General features: G+C 43.2%; 1 protein-coding gene across 1 annotated transcript in view; it reads left to right on the forward strand.

Moving 5' to 3' along the window:
- Positions 1–22,907, forward strand: part of LOC138261971 (ATP-dependent translocase ABCB1-like) — a 519,774-nt gene that overhangs the window by 297,196 nt on the left and 199,671 nt on the right. Inside the window, 2 exon segments of the mRNA XM_069211572.1 lie at positions 15,623–15,748; positions 16,326–16,529. Of these exon segments, the coding sequence (XP_069067673.1) occupies positions 15,623–15,748; positions 16,326–16,529 (330 nt within the window).

Consider the following 22,907-nt stretch of genomic DNA (forward strand, 5'->3'; position numbering starts at 1 on the left):
TTTTTGAAAGCAATATACAATTACGTCTGCTGGACTCTTCTGGTTGCGGGAATATATAGGGCTTGTAGTTTCATCAAGAACCCTAGGTACCCAGAGCCAATAAATGAGCTGCACCTTGCAAATGGTTTTCATTCCATACCTGGTATACAGCAATTAATTTGCTGAAATATAAAGAGTGAAAAATAGGTATCAAGGAAACCTTTGTATTTCCAAAATGGGCACAAGATAAGGTGTTGGGAAGCATTGGTTATTTGCTCATCTCTGAATTCCGGGACCCCCATATTAGCATGTGAATTGCAGTGCATTTCTCATACAGATGTCTTTTTTACACACTGTCTTACATTTGGAAGGCAATAATGTTGAGAAAGACAAATGGTTCCTCGCTTGTGTGGGTAGGCCTAGTGCCTGTGACAGGAAACGCAACATGGACACATCACATTCTTACATTGAAATCTGATGTGTTTTTTGCAAAGTCCCTAGCTGTGGATTTTGGCCTCTAGCTCAGCCGGCACCTGGGGAAACCTACGAAACCTGTGCATTTTTGAAACCTAGACACCTAGGGGAATCCAGGATGGGGTGACTTCTTGGGCTCGCACCAGGTTCTGTTACCCAGAATCCTTTGCAAACCTCAAACTTAGGCAAAAAAAACACTTTTTGTTCATATTTAGGTGACAGAAAGCTCTGGAATCTGAGAGGGGCCACACATGTCCTTCCACCCAGCATTCTCCCAAGTCTCCCGATAAAAATGCAAAAGAAAATGCCCCAAAACACTATGTGGACACATCAAAATTCTCAATTACAAAACTACCTGTTTTTGCGGGGGTGGGGGCACCTGCGTTTTTGGTCCTGGGCTCAGCAGCTATGTAGGGAAACCTACCAAACCCAAACATTTCAGAAAACTAGACACCCGAGGGAGTCCATGGCAATGTGACTTGCGTGGATCCTCCAGTGTTTACTTGCCCAGAATCCTCAGCAAACCACAAATTTAGCTAAAAATCACATTTTTCCCACATTTCTGTGTGGGATCACCGCACCGGGACAAATTTCCTACCACCCAACGTTTTCCTCAGTTTCCCAGTAAAAATGATACCTCGCTTGGGTAGGTGGGCCGAGTGCCTGTGGCAGGGAAGAGCCACAAACATTTTTAGGTTGACAAGTGGGGCAGAATTTTTTTCGGTATAGATGCTACAATGCTGGGTGGTAGGAATTTTGTGGATTGCTGCAGATTCCGGAAGATTTCGTTACAAAAATGTGGGGAAAATGTGTGATTTCAAGCAACGTGGGAGGTTTGTAGAGTATTGTGGGTAAGAAAAAGGTGCAGTGCATGTGAAGCACACCACCCTGGACTCACCCAGATGTTTAGTTTTCAGATGTGTCTAGGTCTTGTGGATTTGCTTAAATGGCAGCATCTCAAAGTCCAGAAAATGCAGCCCTCACCATTCCAAGTGGGAAGATTTTGATAGTTGACAAGCTCTCATGGCCCAAATGGAAAACCAAAACACAAAATAATCAAATGTCTGCTTGCTTGCCATGGGATAAGATGTTTTAGTGTGCGTGGGGGGCAAGCTGAAAGACTGTTACCACCTTCAGTTGGGGTGGGGGCATAACCATGCCCACACTGGTTGGTAGCCACTGTAGGAAGTTGGCTCTGTAAATACTATTTCAAAGTGAGAAATAGTGTGCACAGAGTCCAAGGTTTCTCCTTAGAGGTAAGATAGTGGCAAAAAGAGATAATTCTATTGCTCTATTTTGTGGTAGTGTGGTCAAGCAGTAGGCTTATCAGAGGGTAGTGTTAAGCATTTGTTGTACACACACAGGCAATAAATGAGGAACACACACTCAAAGACTTGCTCCAGGCCAATAGGTTTTTATATAGAAAAATATATTTTCTTAGTTTATTTTAAGAACCACAGGTTCAAGATTTACAAGTAATACTTCAAATGAAAGGTATTTCACTTAGGTACTCTAGGAACTTTGAATAATTACAATATCATGTACAGTCTTTGTAAAAATGGCAATAAGCTATTTTAAAAGTGGACACTGCAAAAATCAACAGTTCCTGGGGGAGGTAAGTAAAGGTTAGTTTTGCAGGTAAGTAAAACACTTACAAGTCTCAAAGTTGGGGCCAAGGTAGCCCACCGCTGGGGGTTCAAGGCAACCCCAAAGTTACCACACCAGCAGCTCAGGGCCGATCAGGTGCAGAGGTCAAAGAGGGGCCCAAAACACATAGGATTCAATGAAAAACACGGGTGCCCCAGTTCCAGTCTGCCAGCAGGTAAGTACCCGCGTCCTCAGGGGGGGCAGACCAGGGGGGTTTTGTAGGGTACTGGGGGGGGGACACAAGCAGGCACAGAAAGTACACCCTCAGCAGCACAGGGGCGGCCGGGTGCAGAGTGCAAATAGGCGTCGGGTTTCAGTTAGGAAGTAATGGGGAGACCCAGGGGACTCTTCAACGATACAGGCAGGCACATGGGGGGGCTTCTCGGGGTAGCCACCACCTGGGCTAGGCAGAGGGTCACCTGGGGGTCGCTCCTGCACTGGAGTTCGGTTCCTTCAGGTCCTGGGAGCTGCGGGTGCAGTGTTGGATCCAGGCGTCGGGTCCCTTGTTACTAGCAGTCGCGGTCAGGGAAGCCACTGGGTTTCCTCTGCAGGCGTCGCTTTGGGGGCTCAGGGGGGTTGTCTCTGGCTACTCACGGGCTCGCAGTCGTCGGGGAGTCCTCCCTGTAGTGTTGGTTTTCCGCAGGTCGAGCCGGGGGCGTCGGGTGCAGAGTGGAAAGTCTCACGCTTCTGTCGGAAAACGTGAAGTCTTCAAAGTCCTTTATTTGTTGCAAGAAATGTGCAGATTGTTGAACAGGGCCACTGTGCACAGGAGTTTCTTGGTCCTTGGTTGCAGGGCAGTCCTCTGAGGCTTCAGAGGTCACTGGTCCCTATTGGATGTGTTGCTGTTGCAGTTTTCTTCGAGGTTGGGAGACAGGCCGGTAGGGCTGGGGCCAAAGCAGTTGTCGTCTCCGTCTTCACTGCCTGGCTTCAGGTCAGCAGTCCTTCTTCTGGTTAAGGTTGCAGGAATCTGATTTCCTGGGATCTGGGGAGCCCCTAAATACTGAATTTAGGGGTGTGTTTAGGTCTGGGAGGGCAGTAGCCAATGGCTACTGTCCTTGAGGGTGGCTACACCCTATTTGTGCCTCCTCCCTGAAGGGGACTGCAGCACCTGTTTACAAGTTCTTCCTCATTTCATCCCAAGCAACCCAAAGAAGGGGATACTGCTACATAGTAATGCACAGTATGTGAATCCAGAAAAGGATTCATGCTGCTAAATGAAATGGTTACTTACGAGTAGGAATAGTTTTGCAGACTGAACAGTTTTCTGGATTTACAGGCGACCCACTCCTGCCCCTTAAACAATGCAATTAGGTGGGAAGGGAAAAGACAGCCAAAAACCAACAAGCAGTAAACTCTAAGGCAGAAAAAATAATCTAAAGATGGCCACTGCACACAGGAACATCCGTTGTGCCATCTGATGACACACAGGGGAGGGACATACCACTAAATGCTGGTTGATAATGCCCACAACATTAAAGAAAAAAAAACGAACGAAAGAAAGAAAATTCCGGACCCAACCACTAGATGACTGAATAATGTACAGCATGTGAATCCAGAAAACTCTTCAGGCTGCAAAACCACTCCTACTGATGAGTCACAATTTCGTTTTCCTCTACCTGGATGAATTGAAGGTAGAAGATGGGCTTGCCACAGTTAGCTGTATTCCACCTCCAGACTACATCAAAGTTCCTGACATCGTTGGCATTCACTCTCATTGAGCCAAGTCCCACCTGGCTCCTTCTCAGAGGCTTCCTTTCTTTCAAGGTATCCTTAACACAGTGCAATTCTGGGATGTCCCTCCACCTCAACAAATCCAGGACACTTGAGTCATGATCCTGAAGTTTTAGCCATGGTCCTGGATCTCAGTAAGAACAGCTTTGAGGCTTTTTGGCCACATGGCCTCCTGCGTCTTCCATGTCAACTACACTAGGTGGCATATGAGGGCTCTGCAGTGAAATCTGAAGTTCTAGTAGGTCCAACAATAAAGAAGTCTGGCGGAGCACTAGCTAAGAACAGCTTGAATTGGTGTCCAGTGGGGAAAATGTTCTCCACCCAAATAAGCCAGCATTCACAGGCAATGATATACCCCACTATCCCATCACAGAACATTTAGCATTTTCTAGTTTGGTCTCCCTGGTAAGCTCATACATCTGAAATAGCTCTTGTAAGGCTTCAGTCAGAGGTAGGCAGCTACTCAAAAGCTTATGTCAGGGACTCCATATTGCCATAGAACAAGTTGGGGTTATAGTGTGGGTCATAGCTCAAAGTGTGCAGCAGTAACATGCTGAACCCTGGCTCCTTAAGCTGCTCTGACCACCTTCTTCCTTGGGCAAATGCTTGATGCACTGTGTAAAACACCACACTGCTTCATTTCAAGAGCTCAGCTCCCCTGTCTTCAGGTGAGTTAGAGGGAGTACACATGCACACACTGCATTGCACAAGAAAGAAACATCAACAGCGTCTGCTTCCTAGCAGTAGTTGCAGAGTTGACATTCAACTGTTTGGTGAACCAGTTATCCGAAACCCCCAAAATGCAAGTCTTTCCTCACAAATAGATATTCATTACATAGGATTTTCAGAATCACAAATTTAGATCCCAATCTTGCCATTTGATTGGTTAAAGTCTTCAGAACGTTTTCCAGCTAGCTGCCATTTGCTGAACCATTCCCAGATCTTAGGAATCAAGGATGATTGATGGTTACTTACAAAACCTCTCCATGTTTTAATCATGCTTTCTTGGTACTTATGCTGGCACCTCTTGAAGATCTCATGAGACAGCCATTTTAGTGTTTTTGAAAGGAAGTGATTTCCAAATCATGTCACCTGGTTTCAAAAGATGTGTTTACCAATGTATGTGTGGTGAAAGCAAGTTACCCTTCTGTATACAATGAGGATATTGCAGGCACATCTAATGATGGGTGGTAAATCCAATTACATGTCATTGACAAAGTCTAATCTAGACAAAACTGAAAATGTATTTATTCTCAGACGTGCATACATTTCCAAAGGATAGATGTATGTGGCTTGAAAGAAGTGTTACTTTTTCTTCTTTCCTCTCAAGGACATATTTTGTCCCTGTGGAAGAAACTCATCTACTATATCCTCTTTCGTTTTGGGTGTGTTCTCTCCCTTTTACAATCTGCTTACAGCTACTGCCTAATAGGTGTAAGTTTTGTTCTAGAGTTGAAAGCTAAAGGCAAATACCTGGTGAAAAACCATAGAGGTACATGTTTAAGGTTGCTTGGCAGTATTAACGGTGGGCCTGTCCAGCATTGCCCACAAACTCATTCCTGCCTCTAGATATGCAAATGTAGAAATTTAACGATAATAGTAGAATTTCTGTGGCCCATTGCTGAGGTTACCATATAAGCCATTCCTGTTACTGTTAATCAGTAGTGGGATTTACTCTGACAAATGACATTTTTGCAAACCTCAAGTTGAACATAGTTGTGAAGAGCCTTTGAGAATATGTCTCAAAAGTAAAAGGCTTCTTGTTATGAGTGGAAGAAGCCTGTTTTAATGACCTGGGCAGTCTGCAAAGCCATGTAAAATGATGAGTCTTTCGAACTGGCGTTCGTTTCTTATAAAATATGTGACGTGATTACCTGGCACAGAGTTTTTTAGGTTTGGCAATTAAGCTTTCTAAAGGATGCTTTGGGAAACTAGCATGAATGATTCTATGTATGTCAGAAAAAAAGAACTGAATGTGGATAACAAGATTTCAGTTTGAGAACCCAAGTTCAGTGGTGGCTTGTTCAAATCCACAACTTTGGTTACTCTATTCTAAGTTGCAGTTTAGGCATTTAGGTTCTGGGACCCTGACACTTACTTGTGCCAAGGTCTATGTTTGGCAACTCATTGATGAAAACACAGATTCTCCTAGTAATGCACTACAGCTGTTTGTGCTTGGTAGATCTGTCTTGGTCAAAATTATCCAAATATCATCTACTTATGTCACTGATGATGTCATCAGAGTTGCTATACACAGTGTTATCAGTGATAATACCCATGGTGCAGTTTGAGATACAAGTAGTGTACCTGGTAGGTGAAACTGACATAGCCACTGTAATTTTTTCAAACATTTAGTTTTAGCTTTGTAACATTATAGTTCCTTCAGATGATGTTAGCGGAAAATGCTGCTTCCCGGGACCAGGAAGGACCAGGTGGACTCTACCCAAGATGGGGAGCCTGACGGGGCTCTCAGCAACTCAGTGAGCTCATAGAAGACCAGGCAGCACACACAGGAGTCCCACGGCACAGGGACAAGGAAGTTGCAAAAGAGACCCATGCAGCACTACGACAAAGGCTTCCACGTCACTGGAGAACCACTCAGAAAGCTGTGTCTCGCAGCATAGAGTGCTGGGGGCCGGAGCTACAAGATGAACAAAGGACTTGGAGGAAGGGTACCAACATGCCTTGGCAGCTGCAAAACACGCTGTGCACAGCGTAATGTCTTGCTTGGGGAGGCAAGCTCTTACCTTCACCAATGTTGGACAGTTGGAAGAGAGCACCGTCGGGACCACTTCAGTCCACCACCCGTGATGCGGGATCCACACAGCTCAGCAAGAGTGGGGATCCACGCAGCCGGTTGTCATTGCAGTTGGTGCCTGCGGAAGCAGGACCCCAAGGGAGATTCCTTCACTCTTCTGATGCGGGCTGAAGACGGGCTGTCTTCAGAGGATGCACGACCGGGAAACAGTTGCAGTTGCTGGCAGGAGCCGGAGATACAATGTTGCAGAAGGAGTCTTGCTTCTTTGTTGCAGCTTGCAAGGCATTTCCAGTGGCTTAGGGAGGCTACCATTGCCAAGCATGTAACACCTATTTCCAATGCTTGCAAAAGGCTTGGGGTATGATTCCAACATGTTTGATACCAAACATGCCTATGTTTGGAGTTACCACTATGTAGCTGGACATAGGTCCAGTACACGTGTGAAATGGCGAACCTGCACTCACGAAGTTCGGGGAGTTGGGCCTGGAGTTCGTGGGGGCACCTCTGCTAGTGCAGGGGTGCCCTCACACACAGGTACTTTGCACACTGCCCTCAGAGCTGGAGGGTATGCTATAGGGGTGACTCATAAGTGACCTGGTGCAGTGAAAATGGTAGTGAAAGGGTGCTTGCACCCTTTCACGCAGGCTGCGATGGCAGTCTTGCAGAAGCCTTTGCATTGGCTCCCTATGGGTGGCAAAATATATGCTGTAGCCCATAGGGATCCCCTGGAATCCCAGTGCCCTGGGTACCTAGGTACCATATACTAGGGACTTATAAGGGGGTACCTGTATGCCAATTGTGGGTGAAATACTGTGTTAACTGTGTCCAACAACCAATTTTAAGGGAGAGAGCATAACTACTGGGATCCTGGTTAGCAGGATCTCAGTAGACACAGTCAAACACACTGAGAAACAGGCCAAAAGTTGGGGTAAACAAGCTAGAAAGAGGCTACTTTCTTACACTGCACACACAGGCTTTGCAGTTGCAGGGCTGAGACATGGCCAATGTGGTACTTATGTGGGTGGCACAATCAGTGCTGCAGGCCCACTTCATAACATTTCATTTACAGGCCCTGGGCACCTTTAGTGCACTTTACTAGACACTAACAAGCAAATTAAATATGCCAATTGGGTAGGAGCCAATGTTACCATATTTAGGGGACAGAGCACATGCTTTTTAGCACTGGTCAGCAGTGGTATAGTGCACTGAGTCTTAAAACCAGCAAACACAGGGTCAGAAAAATGGAGGAAGGCAGGCAAAATGTTGGGGAATGACTACCCTAAGGTTGTCAGCTCTAGCGAAAAGGTAAAACCACAAAGAAACAGACCAGTTTAAAGTGGAAGGGTGACTATTTATATCATACCAGTTATGCACTGAATTGTAACTTGGACACTGCTGCTGCCACTTATCCCTCACATGCACTTCCTCTTCAGCCTGTACTTTGCCCCAGTTCTGTTTTTCTTAGGAGGACTTAGATGATTCATATCATTATATATATATATAAATATATATATATGCTCGATGGTATGTGTAGCTGTAGATATACATGCTTTGCATAAGTCTGCCATCTAGTGTTGGGCTTGGAGTGTTAGAAGTTGTTTTTCTTCGAAGAAGGTTTTCAAGTCACAAGATCGAGTGATTCGTCCTCTCTGTGATAGTACGCATGGGCATCAAGTCCTTTGTTAGTTTGTTTTCTTTCCACCCTCGGGTTCAGACATGTTCACTCTCGCTCCGGTACATCTTGGTTCGGTACCTTCTAAACTTTCCTCTAATTTTCTATAAATGTCAGTATAGGTTTGTTTGCGTTTTTCCACTCTTATAGTCGACCCGATTTCAGTCATCTGGCTCGATTACAAGCCCTTTGGGGCAACCTTGTCCTTTCGGGCCTACTTCAACACGTTGTAGTCGAACAATGTTAGGCTGATGGAACGAACTCCGTTTCGATTCTGTCCTCTGTTTTACACCAAATTTCCCTACACCGGTCAGCATTCATTGTATAATCTCTGCCTGTCTCCGGAAAACAGAGAAGAAAACTGTGATGCTTGTAGATCATTTAGGTCCAAAAAGACTCTTCTGGACCAAAGGGCAGGTCGAATGGAGATGGCCTCCAAGTCATTAGAACACACACCAAACATCTTCGGAGATGAACATGCGCAAGAAGAAGTAGGACAGCATGTAGCCGTTTCCATTACAGATTCGAATTGAGACTCCGATGACGACAGCCAATCCATACCACCAGCTAACATGTGAATACACCAGCCCCGTCACACCAAACAAAGTCTACTAAAAAGACTCCTACATCGGTCTTTGATCCTTTACTGCCTTCGGACCATGGTCAAACCCGAAAATTACCTTTGGATTACCAACCCTCATGTTCGGCACCAAAACAAAAGACCAAAGTGTTTTTGGCATATACTAAACAGCCTGCGACATCTGTTTCGGGACTGAGACTAAAATCAGACTTTTCCACCTTGGAGCCCAAAAAAATTAATAGCACTTTTGGAGCCGACATTTTCGGTTTGAGCCAAGCATTCGGTATCCAAACCTTTAAAATCGAAAGCTGCCAGTAGTAAACACGGTCCAGCTACTGAGGAGCCACCGGAAATACAACATATGTTAGAAGTTATGGGCACTAAACAGTGAAAAATTCATATACACAAAGAAACAGGAAAGATCATAGCCTCTCCTTCTCCAGGAATTAAAAGAAAACTGACTTTTCAAGAGACTTTGGATGCTGGGCCTCCACCTTTCAAAGTCCTTAAACAGAAGGAGAAAGAAAAGGCAACGCAACAACCTCAGCCTTCACCACCACATTCTCCTTTCATTCCTTCTACCACACAACCACCACCTTCATCTACACATTCAACACAGTTTTCTCCACAGGCCTCATCTACATCACCACATAGGGATGATTTAACTGATCCTCAAGAAGAGGTAGACCCATAGGATATATATGACACAGATCCCATTCTCCCTAATGACCCATATTTATACCCAGAAAGGCCATCTCCTCCTGAAGATACCATTGCTTATAATCAGGTTATATCCAGGGCAGATGCGCATCATAACGTACAGTTACATAAAGATCCTATTGAGGATGATATTTTGTTTAATAATTTAACATCCACTCACAAAGAGTGCCAGTGTTTCCCTATGCTTAGACATGCTGAAGACATTTTTAGAGAGCCTGTAAAAGCAAGGATCATTACACCCAGGGTTGATAAAAAATACAAACCTGCACCCTCCGATCCAGTTTTTATTAGGGCACAATAACCACCTGATTCTATAGTGGTAAGTGCAGCAAGCAAACGAGCCAAAAGCCAGTCTACAGGAGATGCCACTCCTCTAGACAAAGAAAGTTGAAAATTTGATGCAGCAGATAAAAGAGTGGCTACTCAAGCTGCCAACTACTGGAGGATTCCAAATTCACAAGCACTCCTAGCAAGATATGATAGGGCTCATTGGGACCAGATGGAAGACTTGTTACAATATCTTCCACCAGAACCTCAAAAAAGGGGGCAATAAATAGATGTACAAGGGCAGGCTGTTTCTAATAACGCAATTAGATGTGCTACTGATGCAGCTGATACAGCTGCAAGGGAAGTCAACACCAGCATAATCATTAGGAGACATGCATGGCTAAAAGCTTCAGGATTTAAGCCAGAAATACAGCAAGCTGTATTAAATATGCCTTTCGATAAACAACATTTATTTGGGCCCGAGGTTGATACCACAATAGATAAACTTAAAAAGGACTCAGGATCAGCTAAAGCTGTGGGTGCATTATACACCAAACCCACTAGAGGCACTTTTTGTAGGCCACAATTTAGAGGTGGTTTCAAACCATCAACCACAGAACTATCCACCTCACAAAAAAGACAAGGGCCACAATTCTATAACAGAAGTTCATTCAGAGTCTCTTATAAAGGGTCTAGTTATAGAGGAAGAGGTAAATCAGCCACTCCCAGAGGTTCCTCTACCTCAACAAAGCAGTGACTTCTTACAAATCCCCACAGAGCATACATCTCCTGTGGGAGGAAGATTGGCAAATGTTTACCCACAATGGTAAGACATCACCACAAATCAATGGCTCTGTCAATTATCTGACATGGCTATTTCCTAGAACTCACCTCTCTTCCACCAAATATTCTCCATCGTTCACACAGACTTACTCAGGAACATCTCACTTTATTAAAACAGGAGGTGAACCACTGCTACTCAAAGGAGCCATAGCAATAGTGCCTATATCCCAACAAGGATCCGGAGTATATTCATTATACTTCCTTACACCAAATAAAGATGGTACTCTGAGACCAATTTTAGATCTCAGACCTCTCAAACGATAGATCCTTTCAGAACACTTTCATATGGTCACCCTTCAAGCCATTATTCCCCTACTACAAAAACAGGATTACATGACAGCATTAGACCTCCACAATGCTTATTTCCACATTCCCATCCATCCAGCACATCGAAAGTATCTAAGATTTTTTATAGCAGGAAAGCACTCCCAATTCAAGGTGCTACCTTTCGGGGTGGCAACAGCTCCAAGGGTGTTAACCAAATGCTTAGTGGTAGACATCTGTTCATAGCATGTAGTGCTGTAGATTCACATGCACCCGCCCTCGTCCTTGAAAGCCTCTGGCTGTTGTAGTATTATATATTGTAAATATGTATATACATTGCATGGACATCTCGTTTCTTTAATATATATCTACATATACACTTGTGCACTCTTTACTTCACCCTCCTGTGGGAAAACAATCTAACACAGGACTCGATGCCCATGCGTACTATCACCGAGAGGAGGAGTCGCTCAGTCTTGTGACTCAAAACACTTCTTCACAGAAAAACAACTTGTAACACTCCGAGCCCAAAACTAGATGGCGGATTACAGCACTACATGCCACGTACAGATGTCTACTGGGCAAGTAGCATCTTATATATATATATATATATATATATATATATATATATATATATATATACACATATGTATATATACACATATGTATATATAAAACCTAGTGGTGGTCGCCACTAGGTAGTTATAGATAGGACCTAGTTTCTATATCAAAAGCGTTGTTTTACTTGCCTATATCTTTGGCGCTGCATGACGAATATTCACAAAACTTTTTAAAAAAATGCCAGTCCTGTCAGCTTCTGCCTCGAAAGTTTTGGGTGATCCATCCAGGGGGGGGCGAGAAAAAGAGGGGGGTCCCAAAACACGGTTTCCCCATGCATTTTTCCATGGGAATTTTGAACAGCAATAAACTACTGGGCGGAATTACACCAAATTTGGCAGGAAGGTAGGTCCTGGTCCAGGAAGAGTGTTTTTTGTCTTGGTGTAATTCTGTTCAGTAGTTTCAGAGAAATGAAAGCAAATCCAGATTTATATATCTAGGGACGCAAAGGATTCATGACCCCTCCCGATCTCATGCAGAAATCTGATTGTCTGATAACACTTCAACAACAGAAGTCATTGAAGTGTTGTCAACCATCTAACCGAGTCCCAAAAATGAAGTTAAAAAAGGGGCAGCAGGGTACGAACACCCTGACCCCATAGCTCTGGTGGTGGAGTCCCAAAGGGCTAAAAAGCATTTTTTTAATTTTACCAGTTGAGTCGCGGTGTATCTACGAATCCGATGTAAAGATTTTTTTAAAAAAGAACTCTGATCTTCCGTGCTTTGTCACTATAATGGCCCCGGGTAGGCCAAGACCAGGGGGCTTCTATCCACTCCCTTTGCCCAGGGACCGCCACGTCCCCCGAGCTTATTATTTGTATACAGGGGGACCGCCCCCACCCCGGATGCCCCAGGGACCACCACCCCCTGGGGTTCATTATTTGTAGGTGGGGGGCCACGTACCCCCCGCTGCCTTAGGGACCTACCTGGGGCGTTCACGTAATAATATGAGGGGGACCTGTGGCCACCCCGCTGCCCCAGGGACCACCAGCCCTGGGGCAAATATTTAAAATAAGAAAGGGGGTTCCTCTGGGACCCCCATTAGCCCTGGGGTCAACCACTCCCTGGGGCTAAATTCATGTTGGAGGGGTCGCTCGTGGCACCCCTCTTGAAACCACTGATGACCCTAGGGACCGCCACCCCCCAGGGCCGACTCCTGCTATGTCCTGGGGTGCCAACCCCTGGGACATAGCTGTTTGCTGTGGCTTGGCTGTAGCCAAGCCACAGCAAACACTTTGAGTTTTGACGGTGGGACCTGTAAAGCAGGTCCCGCTGTCAAAAACTGAAGCTTTCACCTCTGTCCTTGACAGAGATGAAATGCTTCAGCAAGCACGGACCTGCTGTCAAAGCAGCTCCCTGCTTGCTGAAACATTGACACAGCGAGGGAAGCCTTAAGGCTCCCCCCAAGGTGCCAGGTAACCCATAAGGGATTTTTTATACAAATGTTTTTAGTTTTTTTAAAGATATCAATAAGTAAATAAATAAATAAATAGGGACCGCGGGAGAGACCTTGAGGGCTCCCTCGCTGTTCCAGGAAGCCCATAAAGGGTGGCAAAAAAAAAAAAAAAAATAACCCCATAGCTCAGTGGGAAGGTCACATACCTTCACATTGAATTTTGGGGTTTCGAGTCCAGCTGGACTCTTCCTTTTTTTTTTTCAATAAAAAAAAATCCTATTTTTTTCAAAATAATAAATACATTTTTTTTAAATCCAACACATATATCTCATTCTAAGTATATGAAATATTAAAGCCTAAAAAAACTCTCTTTCCCTCTTACTTTCTTTCTGTCTTTGCCTCTTTTTAATCAATTTCTCCCACTCGCACATCCACTCAAACACTCACACACCCACTCACAGACCCACTGACACTCTCATGCACCCACTCACAGACCCGCACACACACTGATGCACCCACTAAAACACTGATATACACACTGGCACACCCAGAAAGCCAATGTGACAGACACTCTCTCCCGCAGATGCACCTTCTCACACCTATTCTCACACGAGAGAAGCTGTGGCCAAGTCCTGCCACGCACGCCCAAAGCGCTGTGCACGGCATGGGTTTGGGTGGTTAAGGGGTGTTGGACTCATGGTCTGGCTACAGGCCATGTCTTGCGTGCAACCTCCCCTGCGTTTGGGTGAAGGCCGTGCACGGTACAAGGTTGGGTACTTATAGGGGCTTGGCCCCTTTGGCCAATGGTGGTGGTTGGATTAGTAAATCAAAAAAAGAGAGGAGCTGGCCCTATGATGAAGCATGTCACCGGATGGTGAGTGAGGGCTCTTGCTTCGAAAAACTTCGGTTCTCAGTTAATGACTGAACCATCCACTTGATAGAAACCCACAGTACTAGGTGGAACCGTGTGTAATCTCTTTTTTTGATTTACTGTCCATTGGGAACCTTGCACACGGGACCAGGAGTTACTCTCCGAATATCCCAACTCTGCCCCCCCCCTTTGTTGATTCTCCGGTGCTTGGATTAACCTATAGTAATTAAAATTACTATATGTTAAAACAACCATAGAAATTCACTGAAAGAACAAAGGTTACAGGGTCGTTATAGTTAGGAAATGGAACTTTAAAAAAAACCCATAGAAATTCACTTGAAAAAAACGAAGGTTACATGAACGTTACAGTTAGGCTCACATTTTAAACATACGAAACCATAGAAATTCACCGGTTATAGTTAGAGTTACCTCAAGTAACTATAACTCGTGGCCTAAGATATCTATAACTCGCACCCTCTCCAGGCACTGCTAATTACCCCACAAATTACGGTACTCATGCCATCTTTCATAACACCATTGATAATATCAATGTAATATTTGCAGTAAAATGTTTGACAGCGCATTGCGGGGCCCGAGTTATAGTTATTTTAGGCCCGAGTTATAGTTACTTGAAGTAACTCTAACTATAACTGGTGAATTTCTTTGTTTTTGTACATTTAAAATGTGAGCCTAACTATAACATCCCTGTAACGTTTGATTTTTTCAGTGATTATACAAAAAAAAAGCAAAGACCTCTGGGTAGTTCCCTAGTTTAGGTGGAGAGCAGCTCCTGTATAGAGTACCCTAAAACACTCTGGATCTGCTCACCTCAAATGACTGTTTTTCTAGCAACACTTTTAAGCTTAGGATTATCAAAGTGCCATCCACGTGGAGCTAGGACGGACCAAGTCTTTTACCATTTCTACAGCAATTATTCAGTGTCCTGTGCCACCCTTTTAGAAATCCATGCTACTTTTCAACATCACTTCCCACCTAACCTTGGCCTCCTGTCAGTTACTGGTAAGGTAGTCAACAAAGGATTGGATTTATAAGGTGTTATTATAGCTCAAGAAGAATGTGTTTAAGTAGTCCTGAATTAATAAAGTACAAATACCTCTTGAGAAACAGCAGCTGTGTAAGGAATGAGTAGGATTCAAGTCATAACAAAAGGGCTGATGTAAAAGAGTAGTATTAGCCTTGTTGTCAAATCTGTGTTTCATCTTCCTAGATTTTGGGCACAATTCATCCCAAGACACTCACATTCCATTTGATTTATTCTTTCAGAGTATTCCACAGATCCTCATTTACCTAACATACTTGGGTCGGGCCACACCTACCTATAAAAGTATTTAGATTTGACAATCAGCCACACAAGTACCTGCCACCCAACACTTACATGTAGCTAATATAAGCTCAACCACTACACAGAAAGTTCTCTTCCTTTAATTGTATCGGTCTACGTAATGTTGAAAATCTCAGTAGGATGGGTGGATTACTTAATCAAGCAGCTGGTTATCGACAGCAAGTTCACACATAGCACTAACACTGACGACAACCATGTCATGGAAAAAGCAAGGTAAGACTTGTGAGACAAAGAGCACATACCACATTGACTCCCCTTGTACCATGTACTGTAATACTCTTCCGTAGTCAGACCACTCCATTCTGGCCAGTAAGGTGTTTCAGCTGAACAGTTGTTTATCCTTCACCTTATCTAATGCAGACCGTTTTTGCTTGAGATTTGTTAATCAGTAGATATTGATTGTTTCATGTACATTTCATTTTTTTATTCACCTTCATAGGTTTTAAAAGGCCTAAACTTAAAGGTACATAGTGGACAAACCATTGCCTTAGTTGGTAGCAGTGGCTGTGGAAAAAGTACAACTGTTCAACTCATACAGAGATTTTATGACCCTGAATATGGCACGGTAAGTAACTAATACAATTCTGGTTAATTTGGGAATTTGTAAACTAGTTTATTCTTATTCTTTACAATAATGTATCTACACAATATTTGTTTGGAGAGGTTGTAGATGTAGTTTCATGATGACCAGTTACCCTGTCTGTTGTGAAGCTATCTCTCCATATAACTTCCTAATAAGGAATGGAGATCTGATGATGCTGTGCAATAAGATGACGATGTACCTTTCTTCATCTTTCATCTTTGCTGTTGATTTTGGTACGTGCAACCATTGAGTTCAAAGTGTACAAATCCCAACATGAATGCCGTGAAGGGCCAAATATCAAGATTTTGCACCATATGTTGATAGAGCTGTAATCATTTGAATGAGTTCAATGCAAGCTTGTGACTGTCACTAGTGAGGTTTTGCAATGTCAACCCAGGAAAATGCATATATATCTGCCCATGTATTTAGGTGCACGGTTATCGTTTTTTAAATGTTTTGACATTTTTAATTTTGCTAGTTTTCTCTTGGTGGCTTGTCACCATTGTTGATTTTCAGTTATGGCGATGGCCACTAACAAAAGTGGTGTTTCTGTTTATAGATCACCATTGATGACGAGGACATCCGATCATTAAATGTGAGGTATCTCAGAGAGATTATTGGAGTAGTGAGCCAAGAACCCATTCTCTTTGATACCACTATAGTTGAAAACATTCGCTATGGCCGTGAAGACGTGACAATGGAGGAGATTGAGAGAGCTGTTAAGGAAGCCAATGCATACGATTTCATCATGAAGCTCCCTGATGTAAGGACAATCATTTTATTAATGAATATTGCTTGCTCCTTAGATGATCAAGTGTTGTGACCAATTGAATTGTTTTGTCCTCTTTGTCATGTGGTGCCATGCGCAGCCCCTGACTGCCATGATGCAAAAGGATTCTGTGCAAGCCAACAGCACATGCCAGTGTCAATTACCAAGTGGTTCTATCAGTTATGTTAGTGTAGCTTCGCTAGTGATATTTCTTGATAAATAACATTTGAGATGTCATCAGTGATGTAATAGAACATGTAATAAGTGATGTCATATGAGGTCATATTTAGTGCATGGCGGAGGCGCAAGTTATAGTTAGTGCTACTAACTGTAACTACTGAATTTTTGTGTTTTATTTTAGTTCAAAAAGTTAACATTGCCACTGAGGAATTCACCTAATTTTAACGTTACTTTATTCTTTGTTTTATTCAGTGAATGTATATATACAAATCTATCTCTCTATCTATCTATCTATCTATCTATCTATCTATCTATCTATCTATCTATCTATCTATCTATCTATCTATCTACATATCACTTACTTCAGTCGCCAGGACATAGTTATAGTTAAGACCTAGTTTCCATAGGAAATGCGTTTATAGTTTTGCCAATAACTTTGGCTCTGTTTGATGAATCTTTACAACATTTTCAAAATTAGTAGGCACCTCAGTGCAGCTGCTGTCCTGAAAGTTTTGGAATGATTTGTCATGCGGGGGCCAAGAAGAAAGGGGAGTCTCAAAACGCATTTTCCCCATGCAATTTCCCATAGAGTCTTTAGACACAGCTACAGCCTGAACCACTAGACGGATTTACACAAAATTTTTCAGAAAGCTAGCTCTTGGTCTAGAAAGAGCCCTTTTTTGATTTGGTGTAAGTCTGTTCAGTAGGTATGAGTTCTTAAAGAAAAAACAAATTTGTATATCCAGGGACATGGATCCTTCATGGATCCAACAGATATCAAGCTGAGATCTGATTGGCTGCCAACACTTCAAACAGGAAATGTGGGCAGCCACTTTAGGAAAAAAAAGTTTTTAAAAAAGAGAAGGGGACAGGGTGGGGACCAAAAAGCATTTGTTATAAACATTTTGCTGCCAAAATCGCAGAGTATCCGCAAATTATGACAACATTTGTTTTACAAAATTTTTAAAAAACAAGCACAGTCTCTTGCACTTCTTTACTTTGGAAAACAATGTGTCACCCCTGCCGTTCACTCAGGGACAGTATAGTTAGACCTGAGTGGCAGCAATGAGCAACCAGAGCAGGTGATGTCTGGCGGTACCTCAGAGGAGCATGAGGATTTCTCAAGGACACTCGCTAGGCTGTGACAGGGGAACCAACTGTGTGCTCTGGCGAAGGATGAGGCCTCCCTCCACCTGAAAGCATCTATCAAGCAATCTATCTATCTATCTATCAATTTATTTATCTATCTATCTATCTATCTATCTATCTATCTATCTATCTATCTATCTATCTATCTATCTATCTATCTATGTATATGTTCGATGGCATGTGTAGCTGCAGCTACACATGCAATGCATATATTCCGCCATCTAGTGTTGGGCACAGAGTTTTACAAGTTGTTTTTTTCTTCGAAGTAGTCTTTTTTCGAGTCACAGGATCAAGTCAGTCCTGCTCTTGGTAATAGTGCGAATGGGAATTGACTCCTTTGTTAGATTGTTTTCTTTCCGCTGTTGGGTTCGGACATATTTCCTCTTGCTCCGAGACATTCAATTCAGAAACTTTATATTAACTTTATTCTACCGTCGGTATTGCTTTGATCGCGTTTCCATCTGTAATTGAGTCGATAGTACCGTCGAAAACAAGAAAACACCCTTTCGGGCGCTCACGCCCTACTTGGGCCTGTTCAGGCCTACCACGCCATACCCTGATGGATCGGACTCCATTCCGATTCTGTCCTCAATGCCACACGAAATTCCCTTACACCGATCAAAACATGGTATGTAATCTTTGCCTTTTTCCTAAACATCGAGAGGAAGATTGTGAAGCTTTTCTGTCATTCCAGTCAAAAAAAGACACTGCGTGACCAGAGAGCAAGGAGACTAGAGATGGCGTCGAAGCATACAGAGTCCACCAACACCCTTCAGAGGAAGAGCAGGCACAGACAGCTGTTTCAGTTCAGGACACCGACTCCAGAGCATACTCGGATGAACACAGCCAACCGATCACTGCGGCTCAGCATGTGAGTACACCTGCCCCTACACCCACTACCAAAAGACATATTAAGGCCTTGGGTGCACCACTGCAAGAAAGCCATGGTTCCACCCGAAAGAAAATTATCGGCAACCGACCTTCAGGTTTGGCGCCGAAAAAGGGCAAGTCACCACATCAACAGGCCACACCTGTTTTGATGCCGGAGTCAAGCAAACACATTAAAAGCTACACGGCCGAGCCGACGTCCACACTCTTCGGAGTTGAAAACTCAACGTCCGGAAATCACAGGCTGTATCTTCAGGACCAGAAAAATGAGGTACCTTTTCGGAGCCAAAAAAATCCTTCTATACAGGGGACACAGGACTTTCGAGCCGATTAAAAGACAATTACTGAACAATCCCCCTAGGGAGTTAAAGCATCTGAATATCATTCTGAGGACTCTGATATCTAGCCAATCCTCGAAATTATTGACAGTAAACAAAGAAGGATACATATTCTTAAGGAGACAGGGAAAATTATTGCTTCTTCTCCTCCACAAACCAAGAGAAAGCTGGCGTTTCAAGAGACTCTGGATACTGCTCCACCACCAGCAAAGATATTTGAAAGAAAGGAGAAATCATCACCTTTACAGCTTTCTCCACCACATTTGCTACAGCTTTCTTTCTCTCCACCACCTACTACTCCATCACCATTGCCCTCACAAACACATTCTCATGCATATTCACATGGTGATATAGTGGACCTCTAGGACTTATATGACCCAGATCCTATTCCACTAAATGACCCAGATCCCTATCTGTCCAAACCTTCACCACCAGAGGATAGTACAGCTTACACTCAGGTCATTTCTAGAGCAGCTGCATACCATGGAGTTCAGATGCATGCTGAGACTTTGGAGGAGGATTTTCTTTTTAACACATTGTCCTCCTCTCACTCACGCTACCAGTGTTTACCAATGCTGCCTGGTATGCTTAGACATGCTGATGACATATTTAAGGAACCTGTCAAAGCTAGGGTTTTAACCCCAAGAATAGATAAAAAATACAAGCCTGCGCCAACCAACCCAGTTTATATCACACAACAGGTACCACCAGACTCTATTATAGTCAGTGCTGCAAGGAAAATGGCCAATAGCCAATCTTCATGGATACTCCTCCCCCTGACAAGGAAAGCAAAAACTTTGATGTGGCTGTTAAAAGGGTAGCTACACAAGCAGCTAACCAATGGCGTATTGCCAATTCCCAAGCCCTGTTAGCAAGGTATGACAGGGCACACTGGGATGAAATGCAAGAATTCTTGCAATATTTGCTGAAAGAGCATCAAAAAATAGCACAACGAATTGTTGAAGAGGGACAAGCAATCACCAATAACCAAATTAGATCTGCCCCAGCCAATACTGCAGCTAGAAGTATCAACGCTAGCATAACAATTCGTAGGTATGCATGGTTAAGATCTTCTGGGTTTAAACTGGAAATAACAGCAGGCAGTGCTTAACATGCCCTTAGATAGGGAGCATCTGTTTGGACCTGAGGTTGACACAACTATTGAAAAACTCAGAAAGACTCTGACACTGCAAAAGCCATGGGAGCCCTATATACACCACACCTTACCGTGGTTCCTTTTGCAAACAGCAGTTTAGGGGAGGTTTCAAACTCCAAACTACAGAGGCTTCCACATCACACCCTAAACAAACCCAGCATTATTATCCAAAGGGATCATTTAGAAACTCTTACAGAGGTCAACACTTTTACGCCAGAGGCAAATTTCAAACCTCAAAGACTCCAAACTACAGAGGCTTCCACATCACACCCTAAACAAACCCAGCATTATTATCCAAGGGAATCATTTAGAGACTCTTACAGAGGTCAACACTTTAGAGCCAGAGGCAGATTTCAAACCTCAAAGAGTGTCACCACTCCCCAAGAATAATGACTTCCTCAACATCCCACAATCCCACACATCTCCTGTGGGGGGAAGACTGCAACAATTCCACTCTCACTGGCAAAACATCACAACAGATCAGTGGGTGTTTTCAATTATCCGCAATGGTTACTGCATAGAACTCATTTCTACTCCTCCAAACATTCCCTCTCGCTCTCACAGACTCTCCCCAGAACACAACGTTCTGCTAAAGCAAGAGGTGCAATCTCTATTACTAAAAGAAGCAATAGAAATGGTTCCACTACTACAACAGGGAAAAGGGGTATATTCACTATATTTCCTCATACCAAAAAAGGATGGTACTCTCAGACTCATTCTGGATCTCGGACCTCTAAATCTATATATCCTATCAGAACATTTTCACATGGTAACTCTGCATGACGCAATTCCCCTACTACAAAAATAAAATTACATGACTGCCTTAGATCTCAAAGATGCTTACTTTCATATTCCCGAACATCCAGCTAATTGCAAATACCTAAGATTTGTAATTGCAGGAAAACACTATCAATTCAAGGTACTTCCCTACGGCATAACAACAGCTCCAAGGGTTTTCACAAAATGCCTAGCTGTAGTAGCAGCTCAGCTAAGAAGACAACACATACATGTCTTTCCTTATCTAGACGATTGGCTAATAAAATCAAGCATCATTATACAATGCCAGCAACACACTCAATACACAATAGATACCCTACACACATTAGGGTTCACAATCAATTACCGAAATTCACATCTTCAACCAGCACAGGTTCAACCTTACCTATTCTCAATACCCAAAAAGCCTTAGCCTACCTAAATGCACAAAGGATACAGGCTTTTCAAAACCTCATATCACAAACACAGCCCAATCAAAGTTACACTGTAAGATTCATCATGAAACTATTGGGAATGATGGCATCATGCATAGCAATAGTACTGCATGCTAGACTAAACATGAGAACACTGCAACAGTGTCTCTCACAAAAATGGTCTTAAGCACTGGGTCAATTACAGGATCTAGTGTTGCTAGACCGCCAAACTCACAAATCTCTACAATGGTGGAATCACAACAACCTAATAAAAGGGCGGTCATTTCAGGACCCTGTGCCTCAGACCATAATAACAGATGCGTCAATGACAGGTTGGGGAGCTCATCTCAACAACCTAACCATATAAGGGGAATGGAATTTAACGCAGTTAACTTTTCACATAAGTCATTTAGAATTGTTAGCTGTGTTTCTCACCCTAAAAGCTTTTTAACCTCTACTCAGACACAAAACAGTCTTAATAAAAACAGACAATATGACAACAATGTATTATCTCAAGAAACAGGGAGGGACACATTCATCTCAATTGTCCCTTCTAGCCCAAACAATATGGAAATGGGCAATTCACAATCAGATTTACTTGCTAGCGGAGTACATCCCGGGGATACACAAACAGCTAGCAGATCTACTAAGCAGGACGCAGCAACAAATACACAAATAGAAATTCACTCTCAGGTACTTCAACAGTACTTTCAAATGGGGGGAACACCAGACATAGATCTTTTCGCAACAAGCGAAAACGCAAAATGACAAATCTTCCCATCCAGACACCCACACCCTCTGTCCAAGGGCAATGCTGTATGGATCAACTGGTCGGGGATATTTGCTTACACTTTTCCCCCTCTCCCATTATTTCCATTTATGGTCAACAAACTGCGTCACACCTCTCTCACCATGATACTCATAGCTCCCATGTGGGCACAACAGCACTGGTACACAACACTCCTAGATCTGTCAGTAGTACCACATTGCAAACTTCCAAACTGACCTGATCTGTTAACACAGAACAAAGGTCAAATCAGGCACCCCAATCCCAGTGTTCTCAACTTAGCGATTTGGCTCCTGAAGTCATAGAATTTGGATATTTACACCTTCCATTAGAATATATGGAAATTCTAAAGCAAGCGTGAAAACCTACAACTATACAATGCTATGCTAACAAGTGGAAACGGTTTGTTTACTACTGTCAGCTCACAAATATAGACCCACTTAAAGCACCAATACAGGATATTGTATGCTACCTCCTTCATTTACAAAAAGCAAATTTAGCTTTTTCCTATTTTAAAATTCATCTTACTGCCATATCAGCGTACTTACAAACCATACCACATACTTCTCTCTTCAAAGTCGCTGTCATAAAAGCCTTTATGGAAGGATTTAAACATATTATTCCACCAAGAACACCACCAGTTCCTGCATGGAATCTCAATATTGGGCTCACAAGATTACTGGG

Source organism: Pleurodeles waltl, chromosome 10 (genome assembly GCF_031143425.1).
Source record: "Pleurodeles waltl isolate 20211129_DDA chromosome 10, aPleWal1.hap1.20221129, whole genome shotgun sequence".
Classification (NCBI taxonomy): domain Eukaryota; kingdom Metazoa; phylum Chordata; class Amphibia; order Caudata; family Salamandridae; genus Pleurodeles; species Pleurodeles waltl.